General features: G+C 41.6%; 1 protein-coding gene across 20 annotated transcripts in view; it reads left to right on the top strand.

Annotated features, from left to right (window-relative positions):
* The window catches only part of MCM9 (minichromosome maintenance 9 homologous recombination repair factor), a 59,507-nt gene extending 39,951 nt beyond the window's left edge, over positions 1-19,556 (top strand). For 6 of the 20 annotated variants that reach the window (XM_059700177.1, XM_059700175.1, XM_059700176.1 and 3 more), the window contains 6 exons: positions 1,265-1,439; positions 6,289-6,491; positions 8,006-8,209; positions 9,513-9,595; positions 10,072-10,217; positions 13,954-17,310. In XM_059700177.1, coding sequence (XP_059556160.1) covers positions 1,265-1,439; positions 6,289-6,491; positions 8,006-8,209; positions 9,513-9,595; positions 10,072-10,217; positions 13,954-15,391 — 2,249 coding nt within the window. In that variant the 3' untranslated portion in view covers positions 15,392-17,310. Of the gene's footprint in view, positions 1-1,264; positions 1,440-5,129; positions 5,294-6,288; positions 6,492-7,050; positions 7,969-8,005; positions 8,210-9,512; positions 9,596-10,071; positions 10,218-11,827; positions 12,088-13,953; positions 17,311-18,842 lie in introns of those variants that run through there. The other 14 variants (XR_009453390.1, XR_009453389.1, XR_009453388.1 and 11 more) reach the window with 9 other exon arrangements.
* Positions 19,557-20,758: the final 1,202 nt, after the last annotated feature.

Genomic DNA, 20,758 nt, shown 5'->3' with positions numbered 1-20,758 from the left:
TTATTAAACTTAGGACATAGGTTGTTCATTTTATTTCTGTATTATTAGTTTAGTATCTGTAGGATCTATAATGGTGTCCCGCCTTTCATTCCTGACATTTGTAGCTTTTATCTTCTTTTTTTTTTTCTTAATCAGTCTAGCCAGAGGTTTATCAATTTTTTTTATCAACAATCCTATACAATAAAGAGGTAATTAACCCTCACAAGATGGCTGCCTATGACCAGGCCAGCAGGGGGGTTAGTGAGGGACGACCAAACGCCTGAACAAGCAGGCTGCGTGGGGCGATCAGGCAGGCAGGCAGGTGAGCAGTTAGGAGCCAGCGGTCCAGGATTGTGAGAGGGATGTCTGACTGTCAGTTTAGGCCCAATCCCTGGGATCGGGCCTAAACCGGCAGTCGGACATCCCCCGAGGGGTCCCAGATTGGAGAGGGTGCAGGCTGGGCTGAGGGGACTTACCTGCCCAACCCCCCAACCCCCCCCCCCCCCCGCACAAATTTTGTGCACTGGGCCTCTAGTAGTTATTATAAATACTCATTATGTATCATACAGCTTGTAAAGAACTTTATTTATATTCTTTTTAAATATTCAAGAAAGAATCTATAAAATATTTTCCATTGTTATCCTCTTTTATAGGTAGATAAACTTAGGTCTCACTATGTTATGAAACTCCCTACTATATGATAGCCAGAATGACAAATCCAGATTCAAATCCAAGTCTAGGTGACTCCAAAGGCTTTGTTTTTGACCACTCTGCTTTATTGACTGGTTTAAAGGATGAATTATAATCAGATAAGACCTATGAAGGGAATCCTCTGTAACTGGGAGCAAATTTTTCATTTTCATCATTGGACTAATATTCACTGTTCTCTGTCTTTGGACCTTTTTCCATAAACAGTACATAGTACAAAACCTCTTGTCATAAGATCTTTGGAGATCTGTTAGCTCCTTCTAAAAGTTTCGGCCACTCAGTGAGTGTACTTATCAAGAAGAGACAAAATTTGAAGACTTCTGGTTTCCACAAAATACTTATTAATGCCTATTAAAATTTCAGAACATAGGATATTCCAAGACCCTCTAGTAACAACCTGAAATAGTTGTTCTGATGCCATCCATTCTTGGTGGAGTACAAATAAAAGCCTTGATTCTGCCCTTTAAAATGTAGGTATTTATTTCCTGCCCTTTAAAATGTAGGTGTTTATTTCCCTTCATAGGTATAAGATAGGCTTTTGAAAATAAAAGCTGACACAACCTTCTTCTTTCCTTAGGTCTGACGGTAACTGCTGTAAAAGACTCAGGAGAATGGAATTTGGAGGCTGGGGCATTAGTGCTTGCAGATGCGGGCCTTTGCTGTATCGATGAGTTTAATAGCCTCAAAGAGCATGATAGAACCAGTATCCATGAAGCAATGGAGCAACAAACCATAAGTGTTGCTAAGGCTGGGTAAGTGTTAAATCTATTTGAATCATTGAGATTAGTTAATATCTGATTATGGAAAATGCGAACCTTATTGACCTGTAAGGTATATTTGGTCCTCTCGGAGACACAGTTATCACCCTTCAAAACACATATTAATTTTCCCATGGAGGTGAATGAGGGAAGTAAAAATTAGTTGTTGGAACAAAGAAAGGAAAACTAAAGTGTAAAATAAATGTAAGTTGATTGAATTCATGAAGGGGACTTATGAAGAGCTTTCAATTCAGGCTCCAACCTATTATCTCATTCAATAATTGTGTGTCTATTCTGGGTATATTATTATGTTAGGAATTTTGAAAGATTCAAAAAGACAAAACATAATGTCTGCTTTCAATGGTATTCTTGTGAGAATATCATTAATATGTTTTCATTTTATATAGTTGTGTGGGATTTTTATCCCATTTTTGGCATACTCCTCTTTAGGGGCGCAAAGATTGTTTTTGTTTGTTTTTTTTATAAACATACCATTTATTTTGATACTTTTCTCTGACCTTTTCTCATCACAGCTTTGAGACATAATTCACATACCAGATAAAATCCACTCTTTTAAAGCATACAGTTTCTTGGATCATAGTATATTCATAGAGTGTGCAACTACCACCACTGTCTAATTCCTGAATGTTTTCATCACCCCAAAGAGAAGCCTCGTGCTCTTTAGCTGTCAGTCCTCAGCCCTCCACTCCGTATGTCTGTCTCCCCAATCCACTTTCTGTCACTGTGGATTTGCCTGCTCTGGACATCCCATGTAAACGGAATCATACAAGATCTAACTTTTTGCCTCTGACAACTTTCACTTGGCATAATGTAGTTTTTAAGGTTCATCCAGGTTGTCATGTCAGTAGTTTGGTTCTTTTTTATGGCCACTACCTTCCCACCATGTGCTCACTCGGCCTTTCCGCAGTGCGTGAGTGTGGGGAGAGTGAGCTGTGTCTCCCTGCTTCTTTTTATGAGGACATCAATCCCATTATGGGGCTCCACCCTCAACACCTCATCCAAGCCTAATACCTGTCTGAGGTCCCAACTCATATCATCACCCTGGTAGTTAGGGCTTCCGCATAATGAATTTTGGTGGGACACAAATATTCAGTCCATAACAGCCTCCATTACTTTCTTTTTTAATTGTGGTTAAAAACACGTAACATGAAATTTACCATCCTAATTATTTTTAAGTGTGTAGTTCAGTAGTGTTAAGGGTAGTCCCAGTGTTGGGCAACCGATCTTCAGACCTTTTCCATCTTGCAAAACTGAAACTCTATACCCATTAAGCAACAACTTGCCATTGCACCTTTCCCAGTGCCTGGCGACCACCGTGTTACTTTCTGTTTCTGTGAATTTGATGATTGCCTGACCTGACAGTAGCATAGGTTCTTTTACCTTCACTCCATCGGCTGCACTTAGTATTACAGCCCTACTTAACTGTAAAGGGGGGTGGGAAATACATCTTGCTCTGTTCCCAGGGGAAAGGGAAATAAGGCTTGGTGAACATATAGCATCTACCACCACAGCCCAGAGTTAAGTTTGGAAGTGACAGAATGTAGGTGAATAAAGCCATGAGTGAAGACAGGGATCCCCTATAAAGGCTGTAATGAGAGACTGTCACACGAAAAGGGCACTTTCTGCCGGGCCTGCAGTGCTGAAAATAATGTGTACAGTATTATTTAGAAGAGTCACTACTATGTAGGAAAGTTAACCTATATAGATAAAAAAAATGGGACAATAGTTCTTTGGAAAAACTGAAATGTTTCCACTGCAAATTAACCATAAAAAATATTAGCATGATTAGTTTATAACTGTTGAAGCCTGTGAATATAAGATGACCCTGAATTTTAGAAATACTGAACTAAGTAAAGGTTTATTTCTTGTCACTAATCTAGTGCATATTTATTGAGCATTTAATATGTGATAGACAATATGAGGATTATAACAATAAGTGACAGTCCCTCAAGGAAGATCAAATTTAATAGGAAAAAAAGTAAGGTAAGTAAATAAATGCCTAAAACATCAGGAAGTACTTACTATGCAGGAAGTACTTAGGATTAGACTGTGTCTTTGTATCTGTTTTCAAAAGCCTCATTCAGTTTTGAATGCAGTAATGTTTGTATCACAGGTCTGCAAGCGCCAGGCTTATACAGTATCTGTCTTCCCTTCTTTCAAATGAGCAGAGACCACTCTGTCCCTCTTGGCACCGTCCCCAGGCCCTTTCTGTGCTACAGGCAGCTGCCTGGCTTATTACCCCACATGGTTTCCGCTTCCCCTGCCCACCCCTCTACTTCCATCGCTGGCACTTCTGCTGACTGCTCCTCAGGCAGCCATTTTGCTTCACATACTCCTTCCTTAGCCCCCTCCCTTACTCTTGTCTTTTTTTTATGTTATTTTTTTTAGTTACCTCAGAAATAATTCACCACCTTCTTTCTCTCTTTGCTAGTTCATTTCCTTCTAACACATGCGCTGCTTTAAGATCAGATACCTTACAGATACCCAGGCGTCTCCACAGAAGTTTCTCTTTGCTGATGCTAATGCTGATAACCCCCATCCGTTGCACACGTACTGTCTGCTGGGCGCTGTGTTGCGCTTCCTCATCTGCCAGCATTTCTACTGTAAACTAGTGGAGGCAGAGGCCAGCTTTTTGAATTCTCAGTATTGCTCTTTGCACATAGGAAATGGCTTATAAATATTTGTTGATCAGAGAGGAAGAACAATCAATTACTTTCGCCTACATTGAAAATAATTTTAAGAAATTGTTTTACATGCAATTGAATTTTATCTCATTGCCAGTATTGCAGCAGTATCCTTTTTTATGATAAATGCCAACGGCCTCACTTCAACATGAATTAAATGTGCTTTGGTGGGATTCATTAGGAACCACTTATTACATTGTTTTTAGGGCAAACTGGATTTTACCTTTACAAAGCCATTTGGCCACATAATTTATAAGATGTGGACTGTCTGTTCAGAATATTTCCTTTTCAGTAATTTTTCTTAAAAGGGGACTTAGTTTTCAGTGAAAGTACCTTGTTTGTCTTTCTCTCCTTTAATGGGTGTCTTCTTATGCCATTTACCACACACTAGGATTCTCAAACTTTTCTAGTCTTAGGGCACAAGGTGATTGCTAGAGCCAACTGGAAATAGATCGGGGATTAACAGACGCAGCACATGTCACTGATGCCATGTGCCGTGACTGCTGAGAGGCAAACATGCCACTATAATTAAAAGCAGTCAGCAGCAGAGCAATGTATAGGGGAAAACGTTGCATTTGTGATTGTCAACGAATATGCTGTATTACCTTGAGGACTTGCCCATCATTCGTAAGTTTAAAAACAATATCTAAGTCAGGCATACCCATACCTATCTTGCCACTGCTCCATTTAGGACAAGCAATTCAAACACAAAGGCTAACATGGGCCAGATAAATAGAGTTTAAGTTTATGTGGGCTGCAAAAAAACAAAAGCTTCAATTTTCATAGAAACGTAGGTTTCTTTCGATAGACATGCTGAATACAAAGGGCTGACATAAATGAGTAATCGTTAACATAAAATAATATAACATTTTAATAAAAATTAATATTTCTTCTTGAACATTAACTTACCAGACACTGAATAACTGCACAAATTAATAAATGTAATGCAAATAAACCGATTTTTCTTGTTCTTTGAAAGCAAAATACTTCCTGTTGCGCACACCAAACAAGTCAGTCCAAGACTAATGATGTGGCCATCAGCTGCTAAAATATTCCCTGCTGGTATTAGAGAAATGGTGCACCTGTACAAAAGATGCACAAGGGAAATGAATGCAACACGATTATAGTAATCAGTCATTAATGAATGTTGTAGCTCCTTATTAATAATTATGTATAAAGGATATTGTAAAAATTAAGTTACAAAATTTTAAAGTGTTTCTTACATACCATTATATTGGCTGGGCTGCAAAAATATTTGTTGCGGGCCGCATGTGGCCCGCCAGCTGCGAGTTGGACATGCTTGATTTAGGACTTCATGCCTCTTCCTGGACCATTGTCCTCGTCTCCTCGCTGTGTCCATCCATGGTCCTCCCCATCTAACCCACCCACCACTCCTAGGCCCCTTCAATCTTCCCTTTGCTGTTACTCCTCAAAAACTCGATGCTAAACGGCATTTATTTTTCCTCATTTCCCCTGCTTCTTTCCTCCCTCTCTTCATCCCTCCCTCCATCTCTCTATTTTTATTTTTTTGTTTCTTTCACTTTTAGAAAAATCAAAACAAGGTGACACACAAAGTTTTTGCTTCAGCCAACTCAAAATTCTACAAAATCACTCTCACCCTCCACCTTCACCCTCTCCGTGAATATATATATTCTCCACTTAAAAAGTCCACATCATTAAGGGCCCGGTTCAAAAGCTACTTTGTAATGTTCTCCTGATCATCACTTCCGTCCACATAGATGAATAGATATCAACTTTATTTCTCCCGGGACCTTTATACTTCTGGAACTTACCATATCCTTCTTGGTCTTACCATTATAGCTAGTAGATTGCAAGCTCCTTACGACAGTATCCATGTTCGGTTTACTTTGTATGACTCAGCACCCAGCAGAGGGTGTGCGCATAGCAGTGTTATGAAAAATGTTTATGAGCGTTTATTTCTCTACAAGATAGGCTAGTGTAAATGTACTGGGTTGGACTTGGTGTTTGTGATACATCCTGATATCATTCCACATTCTCTTTTACATAAGTTTCCCTAGATTTTCAAGATGCAAGAGAAGCCCCTTTCATTAACAAGTTTAATCTTGCTTTTTATTTGAACCTCAACAGTCAGTGAGTTGTACCCTCTCTTTTGGTAGCCTCGTGTGCAAGCTGAACACAAGGACCACCATCCTGGCAGCAACTAACCCGAAAGGCCAGTATGACCCGCAGGAGTCTGTGTCTGTGAATATTGCCCTTGGCAGCCCACTCTTAAGTCGATTTGACTTGATCCTGGTTTTGCTTGATACCAAGAATGAAGACTGGGATCGTATAATTTCCTCTTTTATCTTAGAAAACAAAGGTATGTGGAGACAAGCAAATTATTGACAAAGAAAAAATGTAGACACAGCCAAATGAAATTCTCTTTGAAGAAAATTAAATAAATACCCAAGGTACCCTACTAATGGGCAACAGAGAGTTGCTTAGACTGAAAGCAGTGAGAGGACCAGTTAGTGAGCCAGAATAATGGGTAAGAGGTAAAGGGCCCTTCTTTGTCTGCCATTGATGAGATTATGGTTGTGAATATGTTTTTGTGATGAAAGGGGGGAAATCTTATGATATATAATTATTACTTCTTGCATGCAAAGAAAACTGGGTTGAATTATGAAACAGAAATCTAAATATAGGCTTCTCTTTCAATTAAATTTGATTTACTCAAGTATTACTTAACTAGAGGCCTGGTGCACGAATTTGTGCACTGGTGGAGTCCCTGGGGTGGCCTGCAGAGATTGGGCCCCAGCTCAGGGCCCCAGCCTCCCACCCCCAGCTCGCACCCCCAGCCCCGCCGCCCCACAGCCCCGCCTGACACCCCGCCTTGGCCTGCTGCTACCCCCTCACCTGCCCCACCATCCTGCCTGCAGGGCGATCAGTCGGGGCCGGGCCCCCTGCCCGGCTTCCTCAGCACCTGGGAGCCAGACGGCAGCCCTGACCCCCACTGCCACCACTGGTTGCTGTCTGTGGGGCAATCGGCAGGGCCATCAGGCCCTCGCTCCCATCTGCCTTGACCTGGTGCCGCCCGCTCATCTTCTCCACCATCCTGCTGCGGTCCTACTCTCATCCGGGCCCATCGAGGCTGGCAGTGCCTCCACTGCCGCCTGCTGCCAGCATCACGTTGCCAATGCCCGCCATGTTCTGCACCACCCCCTGGTGGTCAGTGCTCATTATAGCAAGTGGTTGAACTCCCTGTCAAACAACCGCCTGAGGGGACAATTTGCATATTGGGCTTTTATTATATAGCATACTATAGGGTAGACCAGAATTATTCATAATTAACCCCTGTAGGAAGCTTACCTTTATTAATCTTAGATCCTAAGACTGTTTGTTTTAGAACTACTAGTATATGCTGTGCTGAAACAGGTCTAGATTTCAATGGCCACCAACCTAAAGCTAATCCTTTTAAAAACGTATAAGACCTTGGCCGGTGTGGCTCAGTTGCTTGGAGCATTATCCCATATACCAAAAGGTGGTGGGTTCGATTTCTGTTCAGGGCACATACCCAGGTTGCAGATTCAATCCCTGATCGGGGTGTGTGCAGGAGGCAACCAATCAATGTTTCTCATATTGATGTTTCTTTCTCTCTCTCTCTCTCTCTCTCTCTTTCTCTCTCTTTCTCTCTCTCTCCCTCTCCCTCTCTCCCCTGCCCCCTTTCCAATCTCTAAAATTAAAAAAAAAAAATCTTGTCATATTTGAGGGGATGATTGGGAAGGCTAGAAACTTTATTTAAAAAAATAAAGAGTATAAAAACTTTATCAAAGCCTTTAAAATGAGATGTTTGCCTGTTCTTAGAAATTACTGACCCACACCTAATATGTACAGGTTACCCAAGCAAATCAGAGAAGCTGTGGAGCATGGAAAAGATGAAAACCTACTTCAGCCTCATTAGGAAGCTTCAGCCCACGCTGTCTGACGTGGGCAATCAGGTTCTCCTCCGGTACTACCAGATGCAGAGGCAGAGTGACTCCCGGAACGCCGCCCGGACCACCATCCGCCTGTTGGAGAGCTTGATACGATTAGCAGAAGGTTTATTTCATTCAGCAAATGAATTTTTTATTGGGTTCCCGTTATGTACAAGGAATGGGGATTGACACCATGAGCTCAAAGATGAATAATCCCTACTCTAAGGTGCTCACAGGTGCTTATTAAAGTAAAGGCTCTGAGCTATGAAGCCTCCACTCTTCTGGGACATTTATGGGTGTTGAGTGAAATGTAGTGTCATTAAGAAAGAGGAATCTTTATGATAGCTCAGGCTTTATGATAGCTCCTGTAACTTAAGGTGTCATTCAGTTCTTATTTACTAAGGTTTTATTTCTCAGTGGCAGTCTGTTAGCATTTTGGGTGAGATACTGCCTTGTTTGGAATTGTTTCCTATGTAGCAACCCACCGCTAACATAATGACACCAAATTAATAATGCCAGGCCCTAGCCCAGTGATGGCGAACCTATGACACACATGTCAGAGGGGACACGCGAACTCATTTTTTTGGTTGATTTTTCTTTGTTAAATGGCATTTAAATATATAAAATAAATATCAAAGATATAAATCTTTGGTTTACTATGGTTGCAAATATCAAAAAATTTCTATATGTGACACGGCACCAGAGTTAAGTTAGGGTTTTTCAAAATGCTGACATGCCGAGCTCAAAGGTTCGCCATCACTGCCCTAGCCCATCCCTAAGGCATGAGAGACATGCAGACTTGCAGCTAACATGTATCTCAAGATGTTTTCTTTAACATTGGCTTTTACATTTAGCCCTTGTTTTAATAAATAAAAAAATTTAACATGAACTGACTGTACCATGTGATAACATTATGTATGCTTAATAAAAAGTTCTATAAAACAGATGCACTTAACTTATTCAAAGATTTGTAGCTAATATTAGAGCAAGAAATACATAAATTTTATGCTCATGAGTTTGGTAGTTTTGAAAAGCTCACAGATAAAGAAAATTGCCAGAGATGAGAAATGAGTTTAATTTTGTGTGTTTCTATAATAGACTAGAAAGTGAGGATTAAAAGCTGTTGAATATTAAACATATGCTTAGGTAGCCCCTTTCTTTGCTGGAGCCGAGTGCTTTTCATAGAAATACACAGAGTTGCCATGGGATGTGCAGAAGGATGTGGCCCTTTATTACAGGAACAGCCTTAAAGCGAGTTGAACTTAGACTTTTGTGCTTGTTCTGGGAAAAATTAATTTGTTATTAGTAGCTCATTCATAACATACAAATTTTTGAGGGGGATCAGGTAGAGTACTGCATTTATCACTTCAGATATTTCTTTTAAGCATTTCTGTCTTCATGGTTTAAAATGCCCCTTGTTTTCTCAGCTCATGCTCGCCTGATGTTTCGTGACACTGTGACTCTAGAAGACGCCATTACAGTGGTGTCAGTCATGGAGTCCTCCATGCAGGTGAGGACATTGGGTGCTAATATCTGAACTGTAGTCACAGGCATCAAATAAAAGACAGTTTGTAGCATATCAGGAGCTATTATTTAAATGATTATATTCCAGACCTAATAATTTCTGGAAATATATCCAAAGGAGACCATTTAAAAGAAGGAAAAATACTGTCATGCAAACATTCTCTGCCTCAGTATAATGGCTTTTCCCATCGGTGTAAAGTGGTGGGTCTCAGTCCATCTTCTCCTTGACGTACCTGAGGGATGGTCATGGTCTCACTAGTGAGAGCGTGGCTTCAGAGCAATGCTTGCCAGCAAGAACCGGGGGAGAAGATGATTGAAATTTGAAAAATGCCCAGGTGATTCTCATTCAAGGTGGGAGTGTGGAGGGCTGGGCTCAGCCATCTGGGACCAGTGGTGCCTAGTGTGGACTTCTCTGCAGGCTGGCCTGGTGACTCCCTGGTGTTCTCCATTCCTCACCCTCAGGGAGGCGCACTGCTGGGAGGCGTGAACGCACTCCACACTTCCTTCCCTGAAAACCCTTTGGAGCAGTACCAGAGGCAGTGTGAACTTATTCTGGAAAAGCTGGAGCTGCACAGCCTCCTGAGTGAAGAGCTAAGAAGACTTGAAAGGTGAGAAAAGAAAGCCAAGATAGGCATGCAATGGGAAATCATTTGGCATTTAGTGAAACAAAGGAAGTAATGCATTAAGTGGAAAATCTGTCTGTGCTATCTGTAGGGGATTGTTTCAGTTATCTATTGCTTATAATCAGCTACCCCAAAACTCAGTGGCTTAAAAAAAGACATCACCCCCATTATAGTGCTCATTTTCCTAGGACAGTTGTCGTCAAACTCATTAGTCAACAGAGCCAAATATCAACAGTACTTCTTCAAAATAGACTCCCCCGGGCCAAAAACCGACTTCTGCACGTGGGCCACGAAGTTTCAATCGCACTGGATGTGCGCACCCGCACGTGGTATTTTGTGTAAGAGCCACACTCAAGGGGCCAAAGAGCTGCATGTGGCTCGCGAGCTGCAGTTTGCTGACCAGGGTCCTAGAAGACAGAAATTCAGGAGTCTTACAGGGATGGCTCATCTCTAATCAATGTAGTAGCAGCTGGAATTACTCACACACCTGCCTTTAACTGGCAGCTCAGCTGGTTTCGGATCATCCAGGATACTTCCATCACATGTGTGATGTCTTCACTGGGTGGCATAAATGTCTGGGGGCTGGCTGGGCTCTCTCTGCTGTAGGGTAGTCAGAATTCTGCCATGGTAGCTTAGGACTCCAGTATAGCAAGAGCCTGAGCTGCCAGGCCTCTTACGGGCTGGGCCAGGACTAGAGCAGAATCATTTCTGCCACGTGCTATAGGTTAGAGCAAGTCACAAGCAAAGTGAAAGGAAATAGACACCACTGGGTGATGGGAGGTGTGGCACAGACATACGGGAACGGAGGAATTGATGGCTGCCATCTTTAGAGACCACCTTCCAAAGCTCCATCTTCTGGACTTGCTGCTTTGGTGAGCCTCATGGAGAACACTGATTGGTTGTTTGCTGTATCGATGTTGTAAACTATATATAAATTTACTCTGTGTAGTAAAATGTATAGCACTGGGTCTCCATTACGTGAGAAGCACTAAGGTAAGCTACCTACAGTTCACACCCAGTATGCACAGTTGCTGCGGAACCAAGACACCTTGGTGAGTGGCCTCTATCATGTTTGCTTTCACCACTTCTTCCTCTTCTCTTTCGTTGGCTCCCTGTGCAAACCAGAGCAACAAGGCGCTGGGACTGCTATTAAGAAAGAGGAAGTTAGATTCCAGGAGCCATCTATCCCAGCCCAGACCCCAACACAAAATATCGACTTGGCCTCACCGTCTTCCCTCACCAGGAGAGGACGTGCACGGGAGCTTACATAAAGAATCTTAGTGCTTATTAATATTTTAATTTTATTCTTATTGTTTCTAAAGCTCTCTTCCAAACATAATAAATATTTGATATTAGTCCTTAGATAACCCTGGTGAAAAAAATGACAGGTAGAAGACTGAGGCGCAGAATGGTTTTAGGCCAGCCTAAGCTAGTATGCTGGGCAAGTTAGAAATAGAGATAATTATACTGACCTCCACCTGGTTCCTCGGCAGCAGTTTTCCTTTCCTGCGTGCCCAAATCCATGACCTTTAAAAATTTACATATCTAATAGACTTAAAAAATCCTCAGTGAGAATGATGTATTTTATTTTAAAGAGGGAGATCATCCTACTGGTTTGGAACATCCAAACAACTCGGGAATGACAACAGCAATGTTTCAAAACTCACCTTTTTAAGGACTTGTTACAATGCGGATGTATGGGAAGGAAAGCGCATCACCTGAAGAATTGTTGCCTGGAACTGAATGTTGCATGTCCCTATATAGATGAGCTTCTAAAAAGCTAGACTGTGAGTCTGTGCCTGTGAAGCAGGAGTGAAGAATGGCGAGTGTATCCGTTTGCGTATCTGCATGATCAGTTGAGTGGCTGGATAATTGACCTGAATCTGGTTATTGGTGTTGCTCTCAAAGCTGGGGTCTGGGAATGGGGTGCGTGAGGAAGTGGAACAGCTGCAGAAGAAGAATGTGGGGTCCCTGGTGGGATTGCTGACTGTATTAAGTAAAACACTGAGAATTCTTGTCCTGGCTTTCTCTCCTATTTGTTTCTTCCCTTCATCCAACAGAATTCTCTTTCTGATTTATAAAGCTCAGCACAGCCTTCCTGGGGATGTGTGGGGCTGGCTTTGTCCTACTAATGCACCAGGTGCCAGCCTCGGTAAACTTTACTTTGTATAAAATCAATCCCCTGCCTTTGGTCTCCTGGTTTTTTAATGGCCCAGAGCATAGTGTTAAGATCAAAGAGATTCCTTTGGTTCTTTTATGGTTTGATGTCACAGATCCTTTTCAGGCCTGCCCTGGGCTTGCCTTGGCTTTTGGAGATACTGCTTGTTTAGACTGACCATGAACGGATCATTTTGACTACCAAAAACATGTTGGATTCGGGAAGGGAAGGAACGCGAGGCTCAGAATCAGTTATGTGATAGAAAAATAGCAATTGGACTATCCAAGTTCAGAACGATTTTCCTGCAAGGAAAACAGGGGGAAGAAGAAAAAAAGAGTAGGTGATGATCTGAAAGATAGGATTTGGCCTTAAAATGTTCTTTTCTTCTAGTATCTCTTTGTAATGTAGAGGCCTGTTGGGTATTGATCCTCAAAGCAACAAAACCAGGTGCCCCACAGACGAAAGTGCATTACCTATAGAACACAATCTAAAGCTAATCTTAACAGTGGGAAAGCCCCAAGTAGCATACGGTATATCCCCTTAGGTAAGGGTTCTCTGTTCCTTAAGGAGATCACATATCAATCATAAAACTATGTGTATTTTTATCACACTTTCCTTCTGGAAAATGCTTTTAGTGACATCCTGCCTCAAATGGTGGCCATTCTACCTACCTCTAATCAGAGTGCAAAGATGCCATCTTTCTAGGAAGTTATAGTAAAACTGTACTTTTTATGTAGGGGAGAAGTTAATTCCCAAAGTCAGAATTGGACTAAAATAGTGGGCTAAATTATTATTCTACCCCTGAAAACTTCCTGTCTTTTAGGACATTATTATGGAGCTTTAATAATTACTAGTATCCCTTACCTCAACTTGCTGCTGAAAGTATACTAGATAGTAGTAACTTTGAAAGCTACTTGGTTTTTTGGGGATTTTTTCCCCCCAAAAAATATTTTTATTGATTTCATAGAGGAAGGAAGAAGGGGAGAGAGAAACATTAATGATTAGAGAGAGAGAGAATCATTGATCGGCTGCCTCCTTGACCCCCTAGTAGGGCTCAAGCCCGCAACCTGGGCAGGTGCCCTGACTGGGAATCGAGCCATGGCCTCCTAGTTCATAGGTCAACACTCAACCACTGAGCCACACCAACCGGATAGAGCTACTTTCTTGATCAGCAATAAGCTACTGTGCAAATAGCTAACAGTCTGTATTGTAGTTACACATATAACACGAGAGATAAGACAGCATTTTTACATTGGCCTTCAAACTATCTTAAATGAATTCAGTGGACTTTCAGAGAGAAGGAAAATGTAGGCAAACTCAACACTTCATTTTTTAAATTTTACTTCAATTTAAGGCTAAATTAGAATGATTATCAGGTCACTTAATCTCTATTCTAATGAAAACAGATAATTCCCTCTTGCTGTTTTTAGAGACTGTATTTGGTATTAACCTGGAATTATGTTGGACTTATCCCTTTAGATGGCATCTCAGACACTAAAGAAATGAAAAGGGTAAAGCAACTTTCCTTCTCTTCAATACATGTTTTCCTTATTTCTGCTATAGGTTACAGAATCAGAGTGTGTACCAATCCCAGCCAAGGACAGAGGCAGAGACTACTCCAGGTTCCTCGGGATGTGACCCAGGAGGAGAATCCAAATTCAGAACGTCAACACAGCAGGACGTGAACTGTGGTATCCCTTCCTCTTCTACCGGAGGCAGCCCCAGGGGAAGCCCACCTCTTGACCCTCCACCCCACCTGGGGCCTAATAGGTCAGCACGTAGAAAAGATTCAGCTCAGCACGACAGCAGAGATGCTGGTTTGGATTGGTTTGACTCCCTGACAACTCATCGGATTGAACCGAAAAGCACCGTTTCTGTGTCTCCTGGTCCCAAAACAACTGAGCGGAAAGTGGTTTTGAAAAAATCCAACAACACATCTCAGGGTAAAGAAGAGAGGGAGCCAGACCAAAGGAGCAAATTGGAAACTGGACTGCTTCCAGCACCAGGAGAGACAGAAGCTCCATTGAGGCCAGAGAGTGTTAAGGGGAAAAAGGGAAAAAAGGCAGCAGCCGTTTCTGAAACAGCAGGAACTGCTGATGAACCAGACTCGGTGCTGACTCATCATGTCCCCAGGAAACTGCACAGGCTGCGCAAGGAGAGGGCCCAGGAGTTGTACAGCAATCCTGCCAGGCCGCCTTCACAGCCCGTAAGCCCTCCTCACCCTCCATCCATCCCTGTACGTGGCCCAGAAAGAAAGAGACAGAAGTCCCTCCCTCGGGTGAAAGAGCCTGAACCTGAAAGTGTTGAGAGTTCGGGTGCCCCTGTGGCCAAACTAGCAAAATTTACTTTCAAACAGAAGTCAAGACTGATCCACTCCCCTGAGGACCAAAGCCTTGTGTCTCCTGGCAGAACTGACCTAGCAGTTCGGAGTCTGAAAATTTCCCAGCACGGAACAAGGGGAGAAGCAGCTCTGTCGGTGAAGGGTCCAGAAAAGTTGACCTCAGGAAAGGGAGGCTCAGATCTGCTGCAGGGGAGGGCCACGGGGGTGTCACAGCAGTCATCAGGGAAAGACAGGTCAAGAGCAGAGAGGGCATGTGGCCCTGGAAAGAGAGAGATTCAGCCTGAATTTGAGCTTGGGAACGAGACTGGGCATTTGCCCCTCACTGGTGAGAGAGACAAAAAGGAAGGGCTTTCGTGCAGGAATAAAAGCAGCCAGGTTCATGCTTGCACATTAGCCAAGTTGGCCAACTTCTCCTTTACTTCCTCCCCTGAATCCAAATCGGCATCCCGGCCTCCTGAAAGTAAGAGCTCGGGTGAGAGAGGCCCAAGCCCGCCTCCCACCGCCACAGCGACAGTGCTTGGCAGGAAAAGGAAAACTTTTCAGTTGGAGGGGCCCCCTGAGAAACCCAGTCTTTCCAAAAAGTCTCTCTTTACTTTACCAGAACTAGAAGACGAAGCATTAGATTTTGATTGGGATGAAGAGATGAGAAAAAAGCCATAATCATGGAAAGCTTGCTGGTCAAATTGCATCTTTCCCAACTCGACACAGTACCTTTGGGATACCTACATGGTATTTATATATGTCCAGACTATTGGCCATGTTGAGTGCCATTCTAAATACCAGCTCCCCAATCACATTTTGTAGTTTCAGGTTTATCTTCATGATTCATCAAGTTGTTTAATCCTTACAGATTTATGTGATACCAGCCCTTGGATTGAATTGACATTGTGCGTAATTTTGCTGAATGGAATACTTACATTCCCAAAGATGTTTGTTTGTTTTGTTTTTAAGGGGTGGGTCTTCCCCGGATTCCTTCTTTCATTCACTCAGGAACAAATGTCAGGATAGTAGCACTCATAGAGCTAACAAGATAGGTGAACTCTTCTAGTTTTTCCTTTTTTAAAACCCATGATGTGCCAAGTGTGGTGAATATTTATTATGATTTGACAGAATCGTATGATTTTTCTAATATTGTTTTTGTGTTTATTATGGGTAAGAGTAAAGGTGACTAATGCTTTTCTTTCTTTGAGAGGCACCTCACAATTCCATGGTATTCCTAAAGATCTGGCAACTGGTCAGATAGCTTTCTGAAGTAGTGGCCTTTGAGTTTTTCTTTCCTCCTTCAGCCAATATTTTGTGCTTCAGATTGTTTTTATCTTTTGGGGACTTCGCTTCAACACAACTTCAGTCTTGTCATTGGAAGGAAAGAGAGTATGCAGTTGTCCCAATCATATATCATGGCATCTACCCAAATAGTTAATATGGAAATGTGATTCCTACTATTGTGACTCATTTGTCTTTAAATCCAAACAAATGACTGTATTGGGTAGTAATAGACAACCCAAGCCGTGTCTTAAGTCCTTTAAAGTCACTCTTTGAATTCTAGCAGAGGCTCTTAGGAATTCACAGTTACAGGATTTATCTTCTGAAGTATGAATTTGTAAAAAAAAAAAAAAAAAAAAGATTATTTCATTGTCTGAGAGATTCTTAGACATGCAGAATACTCAAAACTGTATGTACTTTGTTTAATGATCATTGCATTAAATTTACACAGAAAAATTTAGGTACCCGAGTTTTTCTTCAGCATTTATTTAAGCATTAATTCCAAAAGTGACTCATTAAATTTTCTGAAAAATTTTAAGCTACGAGTACAAACTTAGTATGAATGAGTCTTTTGAAATCTTTAAACACCTCAAACAGCTGATACAAGACATACATAAGCAGTGATTTAAAATTTCTTATTGCACATTCTCTTAAACCCATTCTAAAACATCAAGACTATGGTTTTGAACATTTCTTTATTATTTCTGTGTTAGTAACCTCATTCTTAGTATGAGTCTTAGCGTAATATATTCCTAACCTTTCGATATTAATACTTTCCTGGGTTTTAGTATTTTTACTAGAACTTAAGGGAAAAGGAAAGAATTTGGGTTATTGACTAGTTGATTCTTGGACTGGACTGGTTCTGATTGTGTAAACTAGGGTAATTCAGTTAAGCCTGAGCCACCGTGTGGGGCTGACTGTTTTGTTTTGCTTTATTTATGATAAACTTTTTAAATACCTTTATTACAAATTTTTGTCTTTGAAACTTGGTGTCTTTTGCAGTAATGATGTATTAAGCTTTACATAGATGATAACACCTAACCTCTTGGCTTATCATTTAGGGTACTTTGATCTGTTCTTTTTTGTCATTTAAAATGGTTGTATTCCTGCCTGGCCAGTGTTGCTCAGTGATTGAGCATTGACCTATGAACCAGGAGGTCATGGTTCAATTCCCAGTCAGGGCACATGCCTGGGTTGCGGACTCAATCCCCAGTGGGGGGTGTACAGGAGACAGCCAATCAGTGTTTCTCTCTCATCAATGATGGTTCTATGTCTCTCCCTCTCTCCCTTACTCTCTGAATCAATAACAATATGTTTTTTTTAAAAAAAAAGAAGGAAAGGAAAAATGTATTCTTTATCAGGAATCTTGATTCTAGGGTTTTTATTTTTTAGCAGTAAGGGATTTGGTTTATGCAATTAACTTGTCTCTTCAGGACTTTGAATAATTGATATTTTACAATACAGTGTTGAACTGTCTCTCTTCCTTAGTGATTGTATTTGACCACCATGTCACTTTCTACCTGGTTATTACTTGTACTCAGCACATATCCTATTATTTGTGCTAATGAAGCCACCCTATTTTTTATTTTAGTAATTTCTGACAGGATCATTTGACCACGTTACAGTTCCATGTGTTTATTCTTCAGTGCTTACCCAGATAAAAATAACTATATATGTAAATATTATAAATAGACATAATTATTAGAAGTAATAAAATATTCAGTGTGAACACTCTCCTATTTGCTAAAAAATTAAACTTGTATCACAGCCTGCTTTTGTGTTATGACTGCCTTGCTGTGTTTGTATTTGATGCTCAAAGTCTCACAACTGGGCCAATAGGAAGTCCTTTATGCCGACACCAGTGTTCTTTCATGCCTGACGTTGCTAAGAGCATCCATGCTATCTGAAAATAGCAGCATGTTCTAGACCCAGTTTGATACTCTTCCCTCCCTCGAATCATAGAATCAAGGCACTCTATTTCCTTTAGAGTCTAATGGTGTTAGAGGCCAACTGTGTGATTTCACAACTAAGACTTTCTCTTACATGGTATTCAGCAGTGTACCAACAAAGCACATAGGTGTCTCAGGGAAATATGTACAGTCTCAGAAGTCAGATAAAGGAGAGTGTGAAATAACCTTTAATTCTGAATCAACATATCAGAATATTTTTATTGCAGGCCAGTGGACTCCTTGAAAACATTTGAATAATGTACACTGTAAAAGATATGCTCTTCAGTGTATATGTGATATTCTATAATTTATAACAGGGATTTCATTGTACTTTTTAGTGTTTCTTTACAGACAAAACAAGCATATTATTTTGGTATCTTTAACTCTGGCTGAATTCAACCAAACTTTAAACTTTTTCTGAAGGTATACCAAAACTTTAGTAATAGAGATTTATTCTTGGTTGACAAATTTTAATTCCAACAAACCTACATATTTTTTATGTGTATATTGGTTTCTATGCCTTTCCCAGGTGCTAAACCTGCCTAACTGGTGGAATTACTGGAAAACCAATCCTAGGAAAAATCTTTAGAGCTCACGTTTAGCCAATGCACAACATTTGGGAGTTCAGACCAACCTACCCTGAAGTCTAGGTCATGGGGACTACCCGGAAACCAGGTTAATCTTTCAGATGCAGCCTATCAGACAACCTAATTCCAAATTTAGCAAGCTCATAATGTGGAATGCTAGGCAATGCATATTCCTCAGTGTTCAGAATAATAACCTTTGTATCTGCTTTCCATATTTTTAACTTTCAACAAAGATTAAAAAAAATAGAGGCTCCTGGCTCATATTAATATTCACTCCAATCAGGATTTTGCTTTCTGTGTCCCATCTTGCAGGTGGCATAGTACCCAGGTATATGAGGAGCCATTACCCACACTATCTCCTTCACTGCCACTCAGAGTTCATGCAGGAAATGCATCCCCTGTCTCATAGGAAGCTGCCTCCTATGATGCCCTCTTCTGTTGTTCTTATAGCAGTTCCACTGTCTTCCCCTCTTCAAGGCTTAAAAATATGTCTAAAGGTAATATTTGTAGAAGAGAACTTAACAATAATGTTAAATTAGGCTTAAACTGATGGCATATGTATGTGAACACTCCAATGCAAGCCAGGAAGGGAAATGGGATGTTCACGCCGGGCCCGACCTCACCAGGAAGTAGGGTGGCGATTGTGTTTGAGCGCAGATGGTTTTTAGGCCACTCTGTGTTTGGCTGGAAGCGTAAACCTTGGCCGAGTCGGACCACCAGAAAAGCATCTGAAGCAGAGCATTTTCTGTGGGACAAACTTGGTTTCATTTAGGACTTCCATAACAATCCAAGCCACTGTTCATGTATGTTGCTTAATATTTCCAACCTAACTTTTTCAGTGCAACAAGACCAGGTAGCATAGCACAATTAGGAATCAGGCAAATTGGGTTCTAGACCCGAATGATCACTGCCTGCAGGGTGACCTCGCTGTCTTCAATGAGTGACCTCGTCCACAGCAGAGCAGATTGGGCATTTCTCAGTCAGGTATTCTTTTCTTTTTAGACTTAAAGATAGTCTTCCTCATTCTCATTAAAGTTGACATCTGAAAAAAACATGCTTATGAATCTGTACTCTGAGGGGTAACTTCAAATGTTAAATTTTTGGTAGGATGTAAAACAAATTGTAAAAAAAAAAATATTGTTTAGAGAAAGGAAAAGAACAACCGTACAATACTAGTGTGGTGAAGGCATTTTTAGGTAGCATCAATCAATGTGTGTGTGTGTTTGCATGCACATGTGGGCATGGGCCTGAATCAGAAAGGTGTGTGAAGCTTTCTTCAGTAGACCACCGGCCTTGTGATCACAGGTAAGTTGAATATAACTAAATGCAATGCAGCAGAACAGTTGGGCAAACAGCTGGTTCAGGCTCCAGGTCACATGGTGAGCCCCACAGGCACTCCTGCCCTCTTTGAGCCAGGATCCCTGAGTCAGGCATTCTTGAGTTACAAAAAAGGAAACCTCAAGCTAGCTGACATAAAAGTGGGTTTCCCCTAAGGATACATCAGGGAGTCTCAGTAAAGGCGGGAAACAAAATCTAACCAGGCTGCCTGGCCCTGGAACTGGGCGTTCTCTCAGCCTCTCCTGGGCCTCAAGGTCCCTCGTCACTGCTCCTCTGGGCGAGTTACTCCCAGGTGCTGCCCTTCTCCAGGGCCCTGCTGTATGTGCCCCTTAGGCTTCTCCGCTCCAGGTACCATGTGACTTTGGGGTCTGGTTTGGGGTCTGGCTCCAGCTGTGCCTTTGACCATCCAGATAATGCACCTGTTTTCGTCTTACTGATTCAGGCTCTGTGTTCCTTGGTTCAAGAGGAAGTGGGGAAGGGGCGTCATGGGGCAGGTGGCCACCTGGTACAAACAGCAGCTAGAGCCTCCAAAAGTATGGGGTGGGAGGCAGCCATTGGCCAGTCTATCACACTGTCTTCACGCGTTTTTGTTATAGGTTCTAAAAATTCAATAAACTTTATTGTGTTTATCAGTTACTGAGTTGAGCTTGCTTCTAAAGGTACTTGGATCATCTTTCCCAAGGAAGCCATGTAAATTCCTGACCCGACAGCAACCAGCATTTCCAGGCCACTTCGACAGTATTGAAGGGGACATCTGTAACATTAAACAATAAAGATAATTTTTTTTTTTTTTAAAGTGCAACTTATGTTCCAGGCCACATAGGAAGCTGTTTGCTATCTCACCTGGTTTCAGGCTTCTGTTTTCCTAAGCATAAGTTGCTCAACATAAC

This window comes from Myotis daubentonii, chromosome 6, assembly GCF_963259705.1.
Source record: "Myotis daubentonii chromosome 6, mMyoDau2.1, whole genome shotgun sequence".
Taxonomy (NCBI): domain Eukaryota; kingdom Metazoa; phylum Chordata; class Mammalia; order Chiroptera; family Vespertilionidae; genus Myotis; species Myotis daubentonii.
Note: the sequence above shows the minus strand (reverse complement) of the source record. Positions and strands in the feature narration are given on the sequence as shown.